At 38.1% G+C, this 19,544-nt stretch overlaps 2 protein-coding genes across 8 annotated transcripts in view; both read left to right on the top strand.

Moving 5' to 3' along the window:
* The window catches only part of HERC1 (HECT and RLD domain containing E3 ubiquitin protein ligase family member 1), a 213,003-nt gene extending 195,969 nt beyond the window's left edge, over positions 1–17,034 (top strand). For 6 of the 7 annotated variants that reach the window (XM_074966100.1, XM_074966102.1, XM_074966107.1 and 3 more), the window contains exons 64-78: positions 339–477; positions 998–1,179; positions 5,486–5,641; positions 6,270–6,392; positions 7,099–7,201; positions 8,054–8,223; positions 9,657–9,795; positions 10,108–10,277; positions 10,714–10,883; positions 11,258–11,423; positions 11,992–12,068; positions 12,878–13,130; positions 13,399–13,551; positions 14,675–14,980; positions 16,285–17,033. In XM_074966100.1, coding sequence (XP_074822201.1) covers positions 339–477; positions 998–1,179; positions 5,486–5,641; positions 6,270–6,392; positions 7,099–7,201; positions 8,054–8,223; positions 9,657–9,795; positions 10,108–10,277; positions 10,714–10,883; positions 11,258–11,423; positions 11,992–12,068; positions 12,878–13,130; positions 13,399–13,551; positions 14,675–14,980; positions 16,285–16,470 — 2,493 coding nt within the window. In that variant the 3' untranslated portion in view covers positions 16,471–17,033. Of the gene's footprint in view, positions 1–338; positions 478–997; positions 1,180–5,485; positions 5,642–6,269; positions 6,393–7,098; positions 7,202–8,053; positions 8,224–9,656; positions 9,796–10,107; positions 10,278–10,713; positions 10,884–11,257; positions 11,424–11,991; positions 12,069–12,877; positions 13,131–13,398; positions 13,552–14,674; positions 14,981–16,284 lie in introns of all 7 variants that reach the window. The other variant, XM_074966104.1, reaches the window with a different exon arrangement.
* A 5-nt stretch (positions 17,035–17,039) lies between these two features.
* On the top strand, positions 17,040–19,419 carry LOC141995177 (uncharacterized). Its single transcript, XM_074966108.1, has 2 exons — positions 17,040–18,046; positions 18,930–19,419. Exons 1-2 carry the CDS (start codon positions 17,677–17,679, stop codon positions 19,163–19,165), a joined length of 606 nt encoding a protein of 201 aa, XP_074822209.1. The 5' UTR covers positions 17,040–17,676; the 3' UTR covers positions 19,166–19,419.
* Positions 19,420–19,544: the final 125 nt, after the last annotated feature.

Below are 19,544 nucleotides of genomic sequence, written 5' to 3' on the forward strand. Positions count from 1 at the left end.
GTAGCTAAATCATAAAGAGAGCTTTTTGTGTGTGGTACCGTTTTTAGATCTCCATGGGCCACCTCCATCCAAAACACTGAATGAAGGAATTTTATTGTGATGTGAAATGTGGTAAAACCCCCTTAGTTTAAAACATATTTTTCTGCTAAATTCAGAATAAGTGAAGTAACAGTTAGGTGATTAAACTAAGAAATATGTTGGTGGTTGTCCCGAACCTGCTGTTTTCAGCTTTGTAGTCTCAATTCAGGTTATAAATAAAGACAAAGTAAGCACATTTTGGTTCATGGTTTGTGATGTAATTGCATTTAAAAAAACCCCTAATTTCTTTCTTTAACCAGGTTATTTGTGGTCAGAACTGTACTTTTGTCATTCAAGCTAACGGTACAGTTTTGGCTTGTGGAGAAGGGAGTTATGGCCGATTGGGACAAGGAAATTCTGATGACCTTCATGTGTTAACTGTTATTTCAGCACTTCAAGGTAAAATTATCTTAATTTTTTTTGAGTTGTTCTATTAGTGAAGCAGAAGTTGATATTTCAAAAACTAAAAGGACAATTGTCTAAGTCTTTACACAGATTTACTGAATAAAATAATGTACTTTACTCTCTTTAATAAAAATCTTATATTCATATTAATTTGAACAGATAAACACATGTATGAGTCTCTTTTGATGCATTTATTCAAGCCTACTTAATGTTTTTAAACTTTTATTTATCATTTTAAGTAGGACTGAAAAAGGAAATACATGTATGTAACTGAACACCTACCCAAACTTAATAGACTAGCACAGTAGAATTAGATAATTATTAATAACATAATATTTGTTATTGCAGCAGTTCAAGCATAAGTTATATCTTAAAGTAAAGGAAGACTGTATATACAGAGCTGATTCCATTCACTAGCTTGTAATTGTTATTATTGTGGACTATTTTGTACAATGCAAAATAATTGAATTTATATTTCTAACTTATTCTGATATTGTTTTTCATTTTGTTTAAGGTTTTGTTGTAACACAACTAGTGACCTCTTGTGGATCTGATGGACATTCCATGGCTTTGACAGAAAGTGGTGAGGTCTTTAGCTGGGGAGATGGAGATTATGGTAAACTGGGCCATGGGAACAGTGACAGACAGCGCAGACCCAGGCAAATAGAGGCCTTACAAGGAGAAGAAGTGGCACAGGTTCAAGAACAAATTTATTATTCACCTATTAAATGTAGACATAATAGTTGCTGCTAAGAACATTAGCTAGGGCTCATTAATAAATGCTGGTAGGCAACTGGATGGTTCACACAGGGATTGACAGTGGAATGTGGAGCCTTTCTCTTCAATGTCACAAAATTGAATTAGGCACAGGTAAGTAATGAATAAAAGTCATCATCAGTTGATGGTTCTCTGGCCATTGTGAAATGAGTTGGTGGTTTCAGTCAAGTTCCCAGCTAACAGTGTCAACAGCACAAAACGTCTGTGTGTGTGTGTGTGTGTGTGTGAGAGAGAGAGAGAGAGAGAGAAAGTTTAGGTGGACTAGTAGAGTAGTGTTGGTGAAGCTTCCATTGCTCCTGTCTGTGCTGCACCTCTTTCAGTCTCTAGGTCACCTGCCAGTATTTAGCCGTAGATGGAGGTTAGCATTCCCAAGCAATCTGACTCCAAAAAGACCCAATCCTGGCACACTGGGCGCTAACGGAGCGCTCAAAGAACATAAGGCTGTTGCAGAGAAGCTAAGTGAATTCTTTGCATTGGTCTTCATTGCAGAAGATGTAAGGGAGATTCCCACACCTGAGCCATTCTGAGGAACTGTTCCAGATTGAGGGGCCTTTAGAGGAGGTTTTGGAACAAATTGATAAGTTAAACAGTAATAAGTCACCAGGACCAGACCACAGAGTTCTGAAAGAACTCAAATATGAAATTGCATTACTGTTAACTGTGATATGTAACTTGCCGCTTAAATCAGCCTCTGTACCAGATGACTGGCAGATAGCTAATGTGGTGCCCATTTTTATAAGAGTCCAAAGGTGATCCAGGCAATTACAGGCCAGAAAGCCTGACTTCAGTACCAGGCAAATTGGTGTAATCTATAGTAAAGAACAGAATTATCAGAGACAGAGGTGAATGCAATGTGTTGGAAAGAGGAAACTCGGCTTTTGTAAAGGGAAATCATGCCTCGCCACACTATTAGAATTATTTAACAGTGTCAGCGCATGTGGACAGTGGTGATCCAGTGAATATAGTATAGTTGGATTTTCAGAAAGCATTTGACAAGGTCCCTCACCAGAAGCTCTTAAGCAAAGGGCGTCATGGGATAAGAAGGAAGGTCGTCTAATGTATCAGTAACTGGTTAAAAGATAGGAAAGAGAGAGTAGGAATAAACAGTTTTCACAGTGGAGAGAGGTAAATAGCAGGGTTCCCAGGGATCTGTACTGGGACCAGTGCTGTTCATCATATTAATAAACAATCTGGAAAAAGGGGTAAATAGTAAGGAAGCAAAGTTTGCAGACAATACAAAATTCCTCAAGATAAGTCCAAAGCAGACTGAAAGAGTTACAAAGGGATTGCACAAAGCTGGGTGACTGGGCAACAAAATGGCAGATAAAATTTAGTGTTGATAAATGCAAAGGAATGCACACTGGGAAAACATAATCCCAACTATACAAACAAAATAATCGGATCTAAATTAACGGTCATCACTCAAGGAAGAGATCTTGGAGACACCGTGGATTGTTTTCTAAAAATATCTGCTCACTGTGCAGCAGCAATCAAAAAAGCTATCAGAATGTTAGGAACATTTAGGAAATGGATAAATAATAAGATGGAAAATATCATAGTACCACTGTATAAATCCATGCTGTGTCCACACCTTGAATACTGCGTGGAAAAAGTATAGAAAAGGGCTACCAAAATTATTAGGGATATGGAACAGCTACCATACAAGCAAAGATTTAAAAGACTATGACTCTTCACCTTGGAAAAAATATAACTGAGGGGGGATATGATCGTGGTCTATAAAATCATGAGAGAGTGCATGGATAAAGTGAATAGGGAACTGCTGTTTACCCCTTCTCACAAGAACCAGGGGTCACCCAATTAAATTAATAGGCAGAAGGTTTAATACAAACAAAAGGAAGTACTGCTTCACACAACACACAGTCAACCTGTGAAACTCATTGTTGCGACTGTTGTGAAGGCCAAAAGTATAAAGGGGTTCAAAAAAGAATTAGATAAATTCATGGAGGATAGGTCCATCTGTGTCTGATAACCAAGACAGTCCGGGACGCAGTCCCATGCCCTAGGTGTCCATGAACCTCTGACCACTAGAATCTGGGCTAAATGACAAGGGATGAATCACTAGATAAATTTCCCTGTTCTGTTCACTCCCTCTGAAGAATCTGGCACTTACCACAGTTGTAAGACAGGATACTGTGCTAGATAGGTCATTATTCTGATCCAGTATGGCGTTCTTATGTCAAACTAGTTTTTTTCACTAGCTCTAAATTCGCTTAAATGGTGAAATACAGTACTAGTACTGACGTGTATTGTAAAAATATACCAAAAAGTGCCTGTCTTTGGCTGTTGGTGTCTTTAACCAAAATTAAAAGCAAAGCCAGCAGCTAGTCTGCACACACACACACAAACAATAACAAATTAATATAAATCAATCCCAATAATAATTTTATTGCCACACAAATATCGGCCCCTTTTCATGCCCTTCACTCCTCAAAAGCCTAGGTAGATAAACAAGGTTGCCGCATGACCTGGAGGTCAAGAAATTCAGATTGTTTCAGACCAAGCTGGGGAGTTGGTTCCAAAATTGAGGACACTTTGTGAAGAATGCACTGAGGCAGCTCCCTCTTCTATACAAGAGGACTGCAGCCCAAACATCTATGCTGATTGCAACTGTGCAATATATCTATATTGACTTGAATAATTGACAGTACATACTTTTAATCTCAATTACCATCATATATGCTATCGTTTGGTTCAGTTTCAGTTTGAAGATGTTAGTAAATATGACTGACATACTTTGTTGACTGTCTTAAGGCAACCACTGTATCTTCATGCTTAGCTGCATCTGTGTTCAAATATTAAAACACTACAAAGTTGTTTTTGTCTGCATTCGCCATGGACAAATAGGACATCATTGATTTTTCCATATATTTGCAATATAAAATAATTTTGTGCATCTAAGTGGTAGTGACTGGCTAAAGATTACTACTATAGTTTTACATCTCTAAAATAAGAACAGTTTTGCTGAAGATACCTTGAGAAAAATACCGTATTTTTAACATTATGCTTAGTTTTGGAAAAACTGTACATTTCCTGTAGTTAATATTGCACATTTTACAAATTTCAAATAAATGTTCAAAACATTCTGCATTCAAACATGTTGTAACATGTAGGCAGTTATTAATTTTTAAGTAGTTGATACTTATATGAACAGGAACAATATTGTAAACAGAGGGGGAGGCATTTTATCTTTCATATTATGGTTCATTAGAAAACTTTTCTATCTTTATATTTTTGGTGTAACCAGGGGATGAGCTGACTTATCAGACATAGTGTACGTGGTGATCTGATATTTTACGCACTGTATTGTGATGTTCTTTGACAAACATGGGATAATGGAGTCTAAATTCTTTACTGACAGAGAGAGAATTCCTTTCTTCACTGTTGATAAGGCTCTTCATTTTAAGTCTTTACTGATTTTTACTAAAAAAAATCCTTGAGTTTTACAAAAGCTATTATTTGTTTTTTACTGGTTTTCATCCAAATTTTGAACCACTGAAAATACTGATTATATTAAGAAAATCTGATACATTACACTAGGTACATCTGTGCTTTTTTTCTGTCCTATCATCCCCCAATATTTACCCAGAAAACTCTGAAGTTAATTTTTTGCTCCGATTTTCACCCTTTTTTTTTTTTAAAAAAATTGTAATTAACACTCATAAATTCCTGGGAAAATTTAAAATAAAAACTGAAACAAAGGTCTTTGCTATAAGTAATTCTTTTGAGACTAAGATGGGGAACAGAAGACAGAGGTGACAGTATTTAATTGACCTGGTAATGTAATACTAGAAAGCAAGGCAAATCATTTAGCACACTTTTTTAAAGAATTAAATAATCACAGAAATATGAATAAGAATCCCAGCTAGGTGTGCTGGTACAAATTAAAGCAAGTGAACTCAAACTCCTTTCTTTACTGTGCAAACAGATTATTGGGAGGGTTGTGGGGAAAACTCTTCTGTCTTTGGTTATGATTTGATTCCCTGTGTCATCCTATATTCAGACTTTTTAATTGTTTTATGACATTGTTATTGAAATACAAGAAGAGTCTAAAACAGTTAATTTATTCAGTTAGTCTAGTTTTTAATTATCCTGTTAAACTGTAATGAATGACTAGGTCTGCATTCAGAAGGTTCTGTTCTCCTCTTTCTTGAATTGTATGGTGCTAATATGCCATTTTAAAATTCATATTAATTCTGGCTTCTAGATGTCATGTGGCTTTAAACACTCAGCGGTGGTGACAGCAGATGGCAAACTGTTTACGTTTGGAAATGGTGACTATGGTCGACTGGGTCTAGGAAACACTTCCAACAAGAAACTTCCTGAAAGAGTGACAGCACTGGAGGGTTATCAAATTGGACAGGCATGGTTTATCTAGTGTTACTTACATGAAATTATGTAACAAAATGTATTTTGTTAGTAACTGTTGTGCTTGAGGATGTTCAGTTGCTATGATCCTTAGTAGTGTCAGTTTAAAAATTCTCTTTATAACTTTTGTTGGTTTTTACTGCCTCTGCATTTTTAATACACTCAGAACACTCTCAAATATCTAACCATAATAATCTCTCATATATTTTTTTATTGAATAATCTGATCCTTTTGCTGAAATGGTGTCCCTATTTTGCAACATTTATAAACATTGAATTGTGAAAAAGAGAGTGATAAAATTAGGGTTTGTTGTTTTAGCTAACCATTAGTGAATTAATGTTTAAAGCGCTCCAGTGAGGATATATAATTTGAAAGCTGTTCTATAGTTTGGGTGAGGGAAGAACTGTCTAAAGAATGCTATGTACGGGTGTCAATGTATAAACCCTACTACATTTCTTTAGTATAAAATTTTAAAGGTTTTAACATTTTTTCCTAAATATTTAGAAAAGGGTTTCGGGGCGGGGGGGGAGTGTTTTGTTGGTTTTTTTTTCAGAATATGGCATTTTATTTTTTGTTTCAGTAAGTTGATGAAAAACTAATTAAAACTGTATTACACTTACCAGGTGGCCTGTGGACTAAACCATACTGTAGTTGTGTCCACAGATGGCTCAATGGTGTGGGCTTTTGGAGATGGAGATTATGGAAAACTTGGTCTGGGAAATTCCACAGCAAAATCCTCACCACAGGTTAGAATTCATACTGAAATTATCCTTTGAATAATTGCTTAGTGTCTGTAAATGTGTGTTTGCAAATTTTCAACTTCTTATTTTATTTCATTTTTTATGTGATGTAAATTTTCAAAAAGGCATAAGTAACTTTCAGTGGGACTTAACTACTTTTGAAAAGTTTACTATGTCAAAATATTGACTAATACAGTTACATGAATCACTAGCTGGTATTTTTACAACACTGGTATCTGAGGGTTGGGTTTTCAAAGGAGCCTGTGGGAATGAGGCACCCAACTTCCATTGAAAATTCCCACCTGAGTGCTTAGAGTGCAAACAATTATCCATTGTTTTGTTAAACTGAAACTAATAATTGCCACAATGGTCTCTCTAAACCGTAGCAACCACCCTTCTGCAGCTCTAGAAATAGTAAAAACCTGAGGGCTAGCTTGAAAGAGAGAAATGTTTACCTTAGTATAGAGATGCACTCAGACTCATTTAATGTGGAATAATGTGTTAATAGAATGAAATTTTACAAGAAATTAGTGTCTTTGTTTAATACATTCAAGTTTAATACAAGAACCACACTAAAGCTATAACATACAGATTGTCTTTCTGAGAATTTTAAACCACTTTTTGGGAGGAGGTGGAAATGGAGGAGTTTTTTGTCTGCTTTCCATTCGTATACTCGTACTACAGTATTTAGCTTTTTCTTTCCTGTTCACAGAAGGTGGATATTCTTTGCGGAATTGGAATAAAAAGAGTTGCCTGTGGAACGCAGTTTTCTGTGGCACTGACGAAAGGCGGCCATGTATATACTTTTGGACAAGGTCAGTTGCCCATATGGAGGTATTTCTGTACTGTAGGCTTTCATATGTTTAAAGATATATAGAAGCCAATAATTTTAGATTATTGACCCCTACCATATGGTACCTACCCAACATACAGTACATAAGCGATCATTTATAGACTTGGCAATTATTACTGTATAATTCCCACCACTGTTGCATAACCAGTAATATAATCATTAAAAGTAAAAAGGAAGAATATTAAATGTAAAATATATGAAATCATAATACGGTGTTACTCTATAGATTTGTGTAAATGTGACCACCTGAGACCAACTACTTTTTGACGCATTCTTAAAATCCAAATTAATAGCTGTGTATCTATTTTTAAAGGAAGACAAACTTAATGTAGGTTTCATAGTAGCACTAACCTCATTTACCTATAACCTTTCATTTCTTTTTCCTGAATCTCGATTAAATTTGATATGAACAGAGGTAATGGATTATATCCATGTTCAATTACTGTCATTAACCCTGCACTTACAGAGGCTGTGTAGAAATCTATAGAATTGAGGCACCAAGTGAAATTAGTTAAATGTTATTCATTTACCCCCTTGTGGACATCAGCCTGAATCACAAAATCACCATACAGTCTAGCACCAAAAAGTGTGATTGGCTTTATTAGGCTTAAAACACAAATAGCAGGAACTTCAGATCAGTACTGAGGGATACTGACAAAGCTTTTCAGGGGAGTAAGTGCCCACTAGGTCTGTCTCTAGCCAATGCCATTAGTATCCCACATGAATGCTATCTGTCTCTCCCCATGATAAAATGAATCCTTAGAAAGGACTGGGGTATTTATGTACTACATGAGAATTTTTTGTGCAATTTTAGATCGGCTGATTGGCTTGCCTGAGGGCCGAGCTCGAAATCACAACAGACCACAGCAAGTTCCAGTGCTGTCAGGAATCTTCATTGAAGATATAGCTGTAGGAGCAGAGCATACACTAGCTTTATCATCATCTGGTGATGTGTATGCCTGGGGTAGCAACTCGGAAGGACAGGTGTGTACAATATCATGTTTATTTCAGGTGTTCATAAGAATAAGTATAGCTTCCTAGATGCACTTGGAATCTTTTAGTGAAGAGTAAGTAAAGAAAAATACAATGCAGTATTGGCACTCTTCCCCTCTCCCCAAATTAAAAATGTTATAATAGAGATGATTGAAAATATGGTGAAAATGTCACACGTTTTTTGAATTTTTTTTACTAATTTCTCAATTTCATCTAATTTTTTTAAACATAAAACTTTTACAACCAATTTGAAACTTGAAAACAAACTAAAAATTTCATCAATTTTTTTTCCATTTGCAAAAATCTAAATTCCAACAAAAAAGGTCAAATTTGAACATTTTGACCAGCTATAGTTATCAGCAAATTTTCGTGGTCTGTTGCTGTAGTTATTGGCCTGTTTTGGCGCATGACCCAAAATGTGTCCCATGACCCCCCGGTTTCTGTCAAACCATTGCAGATTCATGGGATTTTTGGATTTGGGTTATGGGATGGCATTTTGACCATTTTGTGGGTTGCAGATTTAAGCAGGAGGCTCGAAGTGTGTGAAACTGGTGTTCCGAGGATAGTGGAGGGATTGGTACGTCGGCATTGTTGGGGTGAGCAGGCTATTTTGAATTAATCCCTAAAGGGAAAGCTTTGGGCTTTCTCTGTAGTGAAAGTATTGTATTTTTATGGAGGGTAAACATCCTTTGGTTTAAAAAAATATATAGTCTGGATTCTAAAAGACTGTTAGTTCTATATGTCTTCCGCTGCAACATCAATGATTTATAACTTTTATACAGTTATTTATATCTTTTGGTTTTAGAATATGAAATTCAAATGGGATTCAGTAGGAAAAGCTAATACATGCAATAAATGTTTGTCTTTTACAGAGGATACATTTTAAAAGCCTATTGTGGGAATTTATATATTAGAACCAAAAAAAACCCAACTTTAATTGGCAAACACAGAAATAATAGAACACAAATAATAATCATTATTAAACAAACAGTCATCATGAGCCATTGAATCACAAAATGTATATTTTTTTTATTCTGCAAAATACTATGTACAAAGTTGGTCACAAATCATAAACCATTAGTCAGTCTAAAAGCTTTCAGGTATGTAGGTCACATTTATGTGGAATAGCTTATCCTTTTTGTATTTAAATGTTGTCATTGTATTCATGAAATGTGATTTAGCAGATGTAGGCAGCTATTTTCTTTCATCATAGGTGTAATATTATATTAGAGGAATATAGCTAGTAAATGCTATATCACATTCTCTAGTAAAAGCATATGTTGAGAGAGTCATCTTACCAGTTTTCATCTCCTATTCCTTTTGAACATCTGCTTAGAGAATTTTGCAAATAATAAAGCTAATTTTTGGTCCCATTAGTAGAACCTCATGATGCATCCTTTTTTAATTCTCCTGTAAATTGCTAGCTTGGACTGGGCCATACCAACCATGTCAGAGAACCAACCTTAATAACTGTTCTACAAGGAAAGAATATTCGACAGATCTCAGCAGGACGTTGTCACAGTGCTGCATGGACTGCCCCACCTGTCCCACCAAGAGCTCCAGGTGAAGAATAGATGATTGCTTGTATTATAATTTTATTCTGCTTTTATGAGCTTTTAGTGCATGTCCTCGTACACAGTATTATACAGCAAGAACCTATTAAAATTTGTATGCAGTGTTGTCGTAGCTGTGTCAGTCCCAGGATATCATTCGAGAGACAAGGTGGGTGAGGTGATATCTTTTATTGTCTATTAAAATTTTGTTTCACTGTAGGCCCAAAACTGCTTCCACTGTAGCCCACAGGAATTTTGCCATTAGCTTAAAGAGGAGCACGATCAGGCAGTTCACGAAATAATTTCTTGTTTTCTGTGGTAGGTGTGTCAGTGCCTTTACAGCTTGGTTTACCTGATGCCATTCCACCACAGTATGGGGCACTGAAGGAAGTGAGCATTCATACAGTGAGAGCGAGACTCAGACTGCTGTACCATTTTTCAGACCTCATGTACTCTTCTTGGAGATTACTTAATCTCAGCCCCAATAACCAGGTAAAACATTATTTTGAAAAGAGTTAACAAATTTATCTTTTGTGCCTTGTCACCAAAGTGTTCTCCCCCAAAATCCAATTCTGGTAATAGTGCTCTCTTGTCTTTGTGTCTGTAGAATAAAACCTTAATTAAATCAATCTCTCCCCAAAATACTTTTAATAAAGTCTGATTTATGTGAATCTTGACATTTCAGTATCTTAATGTCATAAACCCATTAGCCTAACATCTATAACTGGTGAGAAACATTTTGTAAGATTCTGGTAAGACTAAAATCCTTTTTCCTGTTATTCTTTTTGTATATTTTCATTAATTTCTGAACTATTATGAGGAAAGTTTAGGTAGTATTTAATTATGGAGATTCTTATTCCAGAAGTATTGGCATTAATATGAATAAACGAAAGCATTTTATGTTTATGAATATGCTGATGTATTACAGAACAGCACATCTCATTACAATGCTGGAACATGGGGAATAGTCCAAGGACAGCTAAGACCCTTATTGGCACCAAGAGTCTACACACTTCCCATGGTACGCTCCATAGGAAAAACCATGGTTCAGGGGAAAAACTACGGGCCTCAAATTACTGTAAAAAGAATATCGACCAGGTCAGTATTGGCTCCTTTGTGTTTGTGAAAGATTTGATGTCAAGCCCTAAGTCAACCCACACAGTGGGTTAATACATGGTATAGGGATGTGATTTCTAAAGCACGCTAATATATTGTGCATTAATTGGTCTATGTAGACCGTGCTATAATGTACCAAAAGCTCTCTCATATGCGCTTTCTGTTAAAGTGCACTCTGGAACCCCTAGTGCACACCACGAAGGCTCTGTTTGGACCAATTAACACACAACATTTTAGTGTGCTTTAGAAATCAGCCCTGTAGTTCACATTACCCTACTGTGTAGACAAGCCTTTAGAGTATACAAAAGTGATCTTTCTATGAATTACATTTTCTGTCACTTTCTTTTTCATTGAAGAGGTCGGAAATGTAAGCCTATTTTTGTACAAATAGCAAGACAAGTGGTAAAGCTGAATGCTTCAGACCTTCGCCTACCTTCCCGTGCCTGGAAAGTGAAATTGGTTGGAGAAGGGGCTGATGACGCCGGGGGGGTGTTTGATGACACTATTACAGAAATGTGCCAGGTATGACAAATGTTTTAAATATCTTAAAGCACACGATTTGTTTTTCAATTCCTATGACCACTTCCTGTTATGCAGCACTTTGGCCCAAATCTTCTCATCTGATTCCCAGCCTGTGTACTAGTGTGTGCACTGGGTACCTGCATGAAGGAAACAAATCCTTCTCCTTGGACCATACCTTCGAGTGGCAGCAGTTCTGAAGCTACACCAGGGCCACCATGCATCTTCCACAGCGTGGGAGGAGGACAGCAGATCTTGCATAGCATGTTAACTCTTGATGATGGTGCCATTAAATGCTGTTACTATAGTATGTACATAGGTATTCTGTGCTAGCCTCAGAAATGCAGCAAAATCAATTTAAATAAAATACCATCACAAATGAGACACAGATTTCTGGTTCTTAGATTATTCTGTTGTTTTCTTCTAGTTTTATCATGGTAAAAATATTTACCATGTGCTGATTTCCTAAAAAATAAAATTCAAAATACTACTACTGGCAAAATTATCATTAAGATAATACAATGTGCTGAACTATAATATTTAAGAAGCACTTTATATTTTTATTTTTAAGGAACTTGAAACTGGTGTGGTAGACCTGCTTATTCCTTCCCCAAATGCTACTGCTGAAGTAGGCTACAATAGGGATAGGTAAGTTGGACAGCATTTCATCTTACTACAGGATATTAGCTGACAAAATGGAAGAAAGAACTTCCTGTAACAGCTGTTTGACAAATGTTGAGACTTCTTGATTGCTCCTTCTTCTTTGAGGCTTCTTGATTGCTCCATCTACGCTTTTCTTTTTCACCCTTATATGTAGGGGTTATTTCAAGGTGAGGGAAAGTGCAAGGCCAGGTAGTGGTTCCCAAGAGGTAGCTCTACAGCTAGGTTTGCTGGAGCATAAATTAAAGCAACACTGAAGGTGCTCTAGCTCAGTGGTTCTCAACCACCTCGAAGCAGGGCCAGCGTTAGACTCTCATGGGGCTGCCTGGGGCCCTGAGCCCTGACACCCTAGGGCTGAAGCCAAAGCCTGAGCAACTTAGCTTTGCAGGGGCCCCGGTGGCATGGGGCCCCAAGCAATTGCCCTGCTTGCTACTCCCTAATGCCAGCCCTGGTTTTTATATGCAGAAACCAGTTGTTGTGGCACAGGTGGGCCGTAGAGTTCTTATAGTATGTTGAGGGGCCTCAGAAAGAAAAAGTTGAGAACCCCTGATATAGCTTGTGGCTGGAGCCAGTTTGGCTCTGGCAACTTTCAGGATTTGGGAAGAAAGGGCAGAAAGATCACATCAATCTACCTATTCTCCCCTTCTCCAGATTTGCAGTACACTGCTATGGTGAACTTGGGGATCTTGCATATAGATCTTGCATCCCTGCATATAGCTGTCTTTTAACTTGAAGCAATATGAAGAAGTGAGAGGGGGTTTTACTGAAGCCTTTACATTGTTTCTGTTTTCTTTTAGGTTTCTTTTTAACTCTTCAGCATGTTTAGATGAACATTTGATGCAGTTTAAGTTCTTAGGCATTCTGATGGGCGTGGCTATTCGTACCAAGAAGCCTTTAGATCTTCATTTGGCCCCAATGGTTTGGAAGCAACTTTGTTGTATCCCACTTACTTTGGAAGATTTAGAGGAGGTGGACTTGCTGTATGTGCAGACCCTCAACAGCATTCTTCACATTGAAGACAGTGGGATTACTGAAGAAAATTTCCATGAGGTAAGCTATGGAAATATGCTTCCTCCCTCTCCCCCACAAATCTTCTGAATCCAGTTGTTTTTATAGACTGACCTTAATTACAATGCACTAATTTAAAAAAAATACTGAGGTGGCATTTATACTTTAAGGTAACAGACCCCTCATAACTGCCTCTGATGGATATAACTATGAATATCAGATTATTGCTAAGTGACTTACAGTAATTTTTAATTCAGTTCTTTACCCAAATATCTTATCCTGCACAATACTTTTTCTTTTCTGTTAATAGATGATTCCTCTAGATTCCTTTGTAGGCCAAAGTGCTGATGGTAAAATGGTTCCCATAATTCCTGGTGGGAACAGTATCCCACTTACCTTTTCAAACAGGAAAGAATATGTGGAGAGGGCAATTGAGTACAGACTTCATGAAATTGACCGCCAGGTGAGAATCTCACTGAACTCGACCTATTTTGTTAACTGGATGGTGACCATCACAATATGCCAAAAATAACAAAGGTTTTGGTTTACACATTTATTGGATTTTTCCTCTGTGTTTTTTCAAATAATTTGTGAATCATTTTTAAATTAAATCTGATTCACATCTCAGCTGTTACCTAGCTGTCTAGAATGTCAAGAAAGACCACAAGAGTACTGAAAAACTGAGGACTTGCTTTATATTCATCTGAATTGTCCCACTGAGATCATTAAACTGACTGGGAAACTAAACAGGGATCACACAGAAAGCTCAGCACCTTTAACCCTGCATTTACAGCAGCACATAATCTGGCACATGTCATTGGGAAGTAATAATATTTGTTTAACTTATTAATGGACTGTGGATATATTTTTACTTAATATTTACCTTACCTGCTTTTGACTAGTAACTGTAAACACTTCAATAAGTGGATTGAAAAAGTGAGTAGTAATCTATGTAAATACTTTTGTATCATCTGCTGAAATGCTATTTTGTGACTTATACAGTAGCATTATGTGAATCAGATGAGAGCGTTTTGTCTTAATACAGCAACATTACATTAGGGAACTAATTTTCCTCTTTCTCCAAAGATAGATGCACACAAGGTCACATGGCTGTTCCACTTTAGGGCAGTAGCCCTCTCAATACTGACCCCAAGACCTTAAGTCTTTCAGATCAAAGATAGACTTTTTTTTTTTAAATATGGTTTCATCCCAGTCCTAGCAGTATGCTGGCAACAAAGTTTTTGGTTTAGCAGACGCTCATTTGTGTTAATAACTCTACCACTTTTTTAGATGGTTTTATCTGAGGTTTTTTTCTTAGCATGAAAGTGCTATAAAATCATTTTGGTCAAAGATAATTCTCTGCAACACATCAACAATTTTTGAGCGGGAATGTTATCCTTTGAAGGGAGCCATATGCATTACTATGTGGTATTTTTGTATTTAGGCAGTGACTTAAACTGTACCCTTAGCCTGTTCATCCACATGTGTATTCATTCTCAAAGTCTTAGCTTTGCATACAGATTGTGTGCTAAGGATCCAAAATAAGTGTAATGACTCTTTTAGTAACTATTCTTTTTGTGTTAAAGGTGGCTGCTGTGAGAGAAGGAATGTCTTGGATTGTTCCAGTTCCCTTGTTGTCTCTTCTGACTGCTAAGCAATTGGAACAGATGGTTTGTGGAATGCCAGAAATCTCAGTTGAGGTCCTGAAGAAAGTTGTGCGGTACAGAGAGGTTGATGAACAGCATCAGTTAGTTCAGTGGTTCTGGCATACCCTTGAAGAGTTTTCAAATGAGGAAAGAGTCCTTTTCATGAGGTTTGTGTCAGGAAGATCTCGACTGCCAGCAAACACTGCTGATATCTCTCAGCGATTCCAAATAATGAAGGTTGATAGGGTAAGATGCTATTTTCTTAATATGTTGTTCATTTCTGTCCACTTTAATCAATCCTTTGGCAAAAAGAGCGAAGTTTCACTAACATTAAGCCCGGAGGAATAGAATGAGCTTCTGACTGCTAGAGCAATGGGATTTAATTATATGATATGATAGTGCCTAACATTGCATGAATTATAGCGTAATTCACTCAGGACTTTGAACATATAAAGTGTAAATGTAATTATTAGGTGGAGTTTAGGCTGGTGTCTAAACAACACGGTGTGAATTATTGTACCATATTTAATCTACAGTAATTTTCTACTACAGTACATTTTCTGATTTAGTATTTTAAAGATTTAAAAAAAAACAAACCCTAATGAAGTCTTGTTCCATCTCTGTGAAAGCGTTCTCAATATACTACATTATAGAATGACTTGAGAAAATGGAAAATAGAAATGGAGCTGCTAAAACTGTTGGCATGTTAATTGCCACCAAATATCACCCTCTTACCCATGTGGAAACCCACTAGATTCAGACACTACCCCAAGAAACACAGTTGCAGCTCACTGGCTTCTAATGCATTGGTTGAAAACTGACTGCAGCTATTTCTTAAGATTTAGAACAAATAAAGCTACCTTATGGATATATCTTCATGAAAATTAAGTATTCACATTACAATTGCAACACTCCTCCTCTGTATTATCATAATATGAAAAGAACCTTAAAAGGGATATCATGATATTTTGAAAACTAGATAGCAAGTAGACACTGATACTGTTTTGCTGCTCCTAATAATTAAACTCTGCACTTTAATTTCTGTTTAGAAAATAACTTTCTTAATCTTGCATTTAAAACGTTTGTTTTTTGTTGTTTTTTTTTTTTTTTTTACTTTTAAATTTGGAATAATTGTAATATGTCTGCCTGCATGCCCCTTGTTATTTCAATTGGATACAAAAATTTTACTGCTTGGTCTAAATTATTATTTAATATATTGCAGTAGACAAACACCTGGAAGTTCCACTCTTAAAATAGATGCATGTCATTGGTGGTTGAAATCATTTATTGAGTGGACAGTAGTGGTGGTGTGTTAATTATTTTGGGCTGAACATTTTTATAAAAATGTAAGATGGTACTAGTCTTGTCTTTTTGTTCAGAGGAATTCTTTACTGCTTGTTGGGCTTGATTAATGAGACCTTATTGTGGGTGAGAGAGGCGTGCTTTTTTTAAAGTTTGTTTTTTGGGGCAGGGAAAAATAGTGAATTTGCTACACCTTTTAATTTCCTTTGCAGTCTTAACCATGTCCTACTTTTTGTCCGTTTCCACAGCCTTATGACAGCTTGCCTACCTCACAGACTTGTTTCTTTCAACTGAGGCTTCCACCATACTCCAGTCAACTAATCATGGCAGAGCGTCTGCGGTATGCAATCAATAATTGCAGGTCTATAGATATGGACAATTACATGCTCTCACGCAATGTGGACAATGCAGAGGGCTCAGACACAGATTATTAACTTTCTGTGAACAAAATCATCTTCTTTTTATTACGGATAGTGCCCTAAGTCCAATTCAATGTTGACACAATTTTATGGTAACCATAGATGTTTTAGGAGCATAAACAGACATTAATAAGCAGTGGCCACATTTTAGTTACTCTAAATGTAACAACAAATTAGATGTTTTTATTTTTTGTGATTGTTTAAAAAAAGGGGGGGGGAGTGCAGTCAGTAAGTTTTTTCCATATTTTGGTCACTTTTGATAATTTTGCATGGAGCCATTTTGGTTCATTTTTTGTTGGGAATGGTACATTTGTAAGCCCTCCCAGTGAACATGAAGAGTTGTACATTGTGTATAATTGTTCATTAGCAAGGACAGTTTTACATGAATAGTCCTATATTTATTTTGGTTTAATTTGAATTGCCTGTGCAGGGTTCCTTATGCGGAGAAAATAAAGCAAATACAGGAATGAGTGGGGTTTTTTTGTGTTTTCAACTGTTTACAGGGTTTATTCAGCATTTATAAATTTAGACTTTTAAACTTCTCAGTTAGCAAATCTGTAAGGATGTTTGAAATAGTGTCAGATAGCTTATTTGCAGATGAAGAGCCATTGTACATGTGGTTACTGTGCATTGCATGTTGAACAGTATACCAGCATTTTAATAACATTGCAACATTGACTTACATCTTGTCTATTCACAGTTTTGTCAACAAAAGTCAGCTTTTGTTGACAAGAGTGGAGGTGTACACACTGAAATGCTCCTCCCACCGATACAACTCCCCTGCTATACCGACATAATAAAACCACCTCCACAAGTGACATAGAGCTTTTTGCAACGTAGTTAGAGTGACGCAGCGTCAGTGTAGACACCTCACTTGGTTATGTTGCCCTAATTGGCCTCCAGGAGGTGTCCCAAGATGCTTATCATGACCGTTCTGGTCAGCAGCTTGAACTCTGCTGCCCTGAAGGTACACAGGTATGCACCCCTCTCCCCTTTTAAAGCCCAGGAATTTTTGAAATTTCTCCTCCTGTTTGCTCACCATGCACAGTTCCCACAGCATGTTCCCAGCTGATCGTGCCAGCTTTACGCAGCAGACACGTTCCTGCGTGGAGCACACCAGAGCTGTTGGATCTGCTAAGTATATGGGGAGAGGAGGCTCTGCAGTTGCACCTTTGCACCAGCCATAGGAATTTTGATACCTACAAGCTGATTGCTAGTGGCATGCAGGAGAAGCAGCATGAAAGGAACATGCAGCAGTGTCATGCTAAAATCGAGAGGTTGAGGCAGGCATATCAGAAGGCAAAGGAGGCCAGCCGTTACTTCGGTGTGGTGCCGAAAACGTGCCATCCTCGGCGGCGACCCCACCTTGACCGCCAAGAGCTCCATCGATACTTCTGGGGGACTGGAGGCAGCGGACTCAACCCCAGTGAAGAAGTGCTGGATGCGGAGGTGGCGCTGGATGACGATGTGGAGCACATGGCAGGGTCGTCCGGTGATGCAGCGAGTCAGGACCTCCTTTCCACTCTTGAGGGGTCTAGCCAGTCCCAGCACTCCAGCTCTGGCACACAGGATGCAGGAGAAGGGAGCTCCGGTAAGGGCTCATTTTGCTTTGATACTGCACGGTGAGAGGAGATTGAGCTCTCCTATGCTTTGTTATATGGTAGAGGAAGGATAATGGACTGAAATTAACAACAGAGCCTGTCCATCTACACAGTGGGGCCACGGCAGAAAAGTTTGTTAATGTACCCAGGGATGTCTCTGGAATCCTCCACAATGATCTCTAGGAAACTTTCCTGTAGGTCAGTTCTCAAATTTTTGTACTGGTGACCCCTTTCACAAAGCAAGCTTCTGAGTGCAACCCTCCCCCCTTATAAATTAAAAACACTTTTTTATATATTTAACACCATTAGAAAAGCTGGATGCAAAGCAGTGTTTGGGGTGGAGGCGGACAGCTCGCAACCCCCCATGTAATAACCTTCGACCCCCTGAGGGGTCGGGACCGCCAGTTTGAGAACCCCTGCTGTAGGTATTCTGCAATCCTGTGCCGAAGGTTCCTTGGGGGAGAGCTGCCTTGTTCCTTCCCCCACTGTAGGAAACTTTGCTGCACCACCTGGCAATTATTTCTGCAGGGACCGGAGCAGCATATGGAGCCGGTCTGAAGCCACATGCATGCAGGAGATGCTCCCTTGTATCCTGGGTTACCTTTAGGAGTGAGATACTGGGTTCAATTACCCTAGCTTATGGAAAACGGTACCAATATTCAGAATAAGCTCCCTAGCCACTTATAGTAACCACCCTTTGTCCCTTCTTTGCCCATTGCCCACCTCCACCCCCGTGAACTCATCATAATTGGGACTCTCAGCAACCTGTGTGCTAGACCAGGGGCAATGAGAAAGAGGTGTGTATAACTTTTGTGATTCACGACTGTGAGCACGCTCATCGTTTTCTTTTAATTGTTTCTTTGCCTTCTGCAGATGTGCCCTTGAGAACATACTCTTCCACACCAGCAGAGCACCTCCATCAGATAAGGGGGCAACCCATGAGGAGTAAGGAGGATATGTTTTGCGAAGTATTGCAGTCAACAGATGCAGCACGTAGCGAAACAAGAGCATGGAGGGCGACAATTAATGAAAGCCTGAGGCTGGATAGCCAGGAAAAGACACGGGCAGGACTGGATGCTAAGACTCCTGGAGGACCAGACAGATGTTGAGGCCTGTCATTAGCCTGCAGTCAGAGCAAATCTGTGCCCGACTCCCTTTCAGCCACTACAGAACTCCAGTCCATGCCCTCCCCAAACTCCCGAGCCACATTCATCACGTGTTCTTGGTCCCTAATGGTACCCCAGGCACGCCATGCCTGGGGACTGGTTTTCCAATGAAAACTGGAATTGCACCCAGCTGTGAGAGCCCTAACCATGAGACACTTCCTCATTTTCATATCCCTTTTGTCCAAAGTTTGTGTTTTACCCCCTTATTAAACTTGAGTCTTTGTTTGTGACATACATACATCGCTCAGTGCTAACATTGAAACACAGTGACTACAGGTAAGAATATTAGCTCCTTGCAATTAACCCGTTCGTGAAGCAAGCA

This window comes from Natator depressus, chromosome 10 (assembly GCF_965152275.1).
Source record: "Natator depressus isolate rNatDep1 chromosome 10, rNatDep2.hap1, whole genome shotgun sequence".
NCBI lineage: Eukaryota > Metazoa > Chordata > Testudines > Cheloniidae > Natator > Natator depressus.

Bases quoted from the DNA above. Each gene is read 5' to 3' on its own strand.
- LOC141995177 (XM_074966108.1), top strand. From the start codon at position 17,677: ATGCAGGAGAAGCAGCATGAAAGGAACATGCAGCAGTGTCATGCTAAA. The intron at 18,047-18,929 runs GTAAGGGCTCAT...TGCCTTCTGCAG, and splicing joins TGCAGGAGAAGGGAGCTCCG to ATGTGCCCTTGAGAACATAC.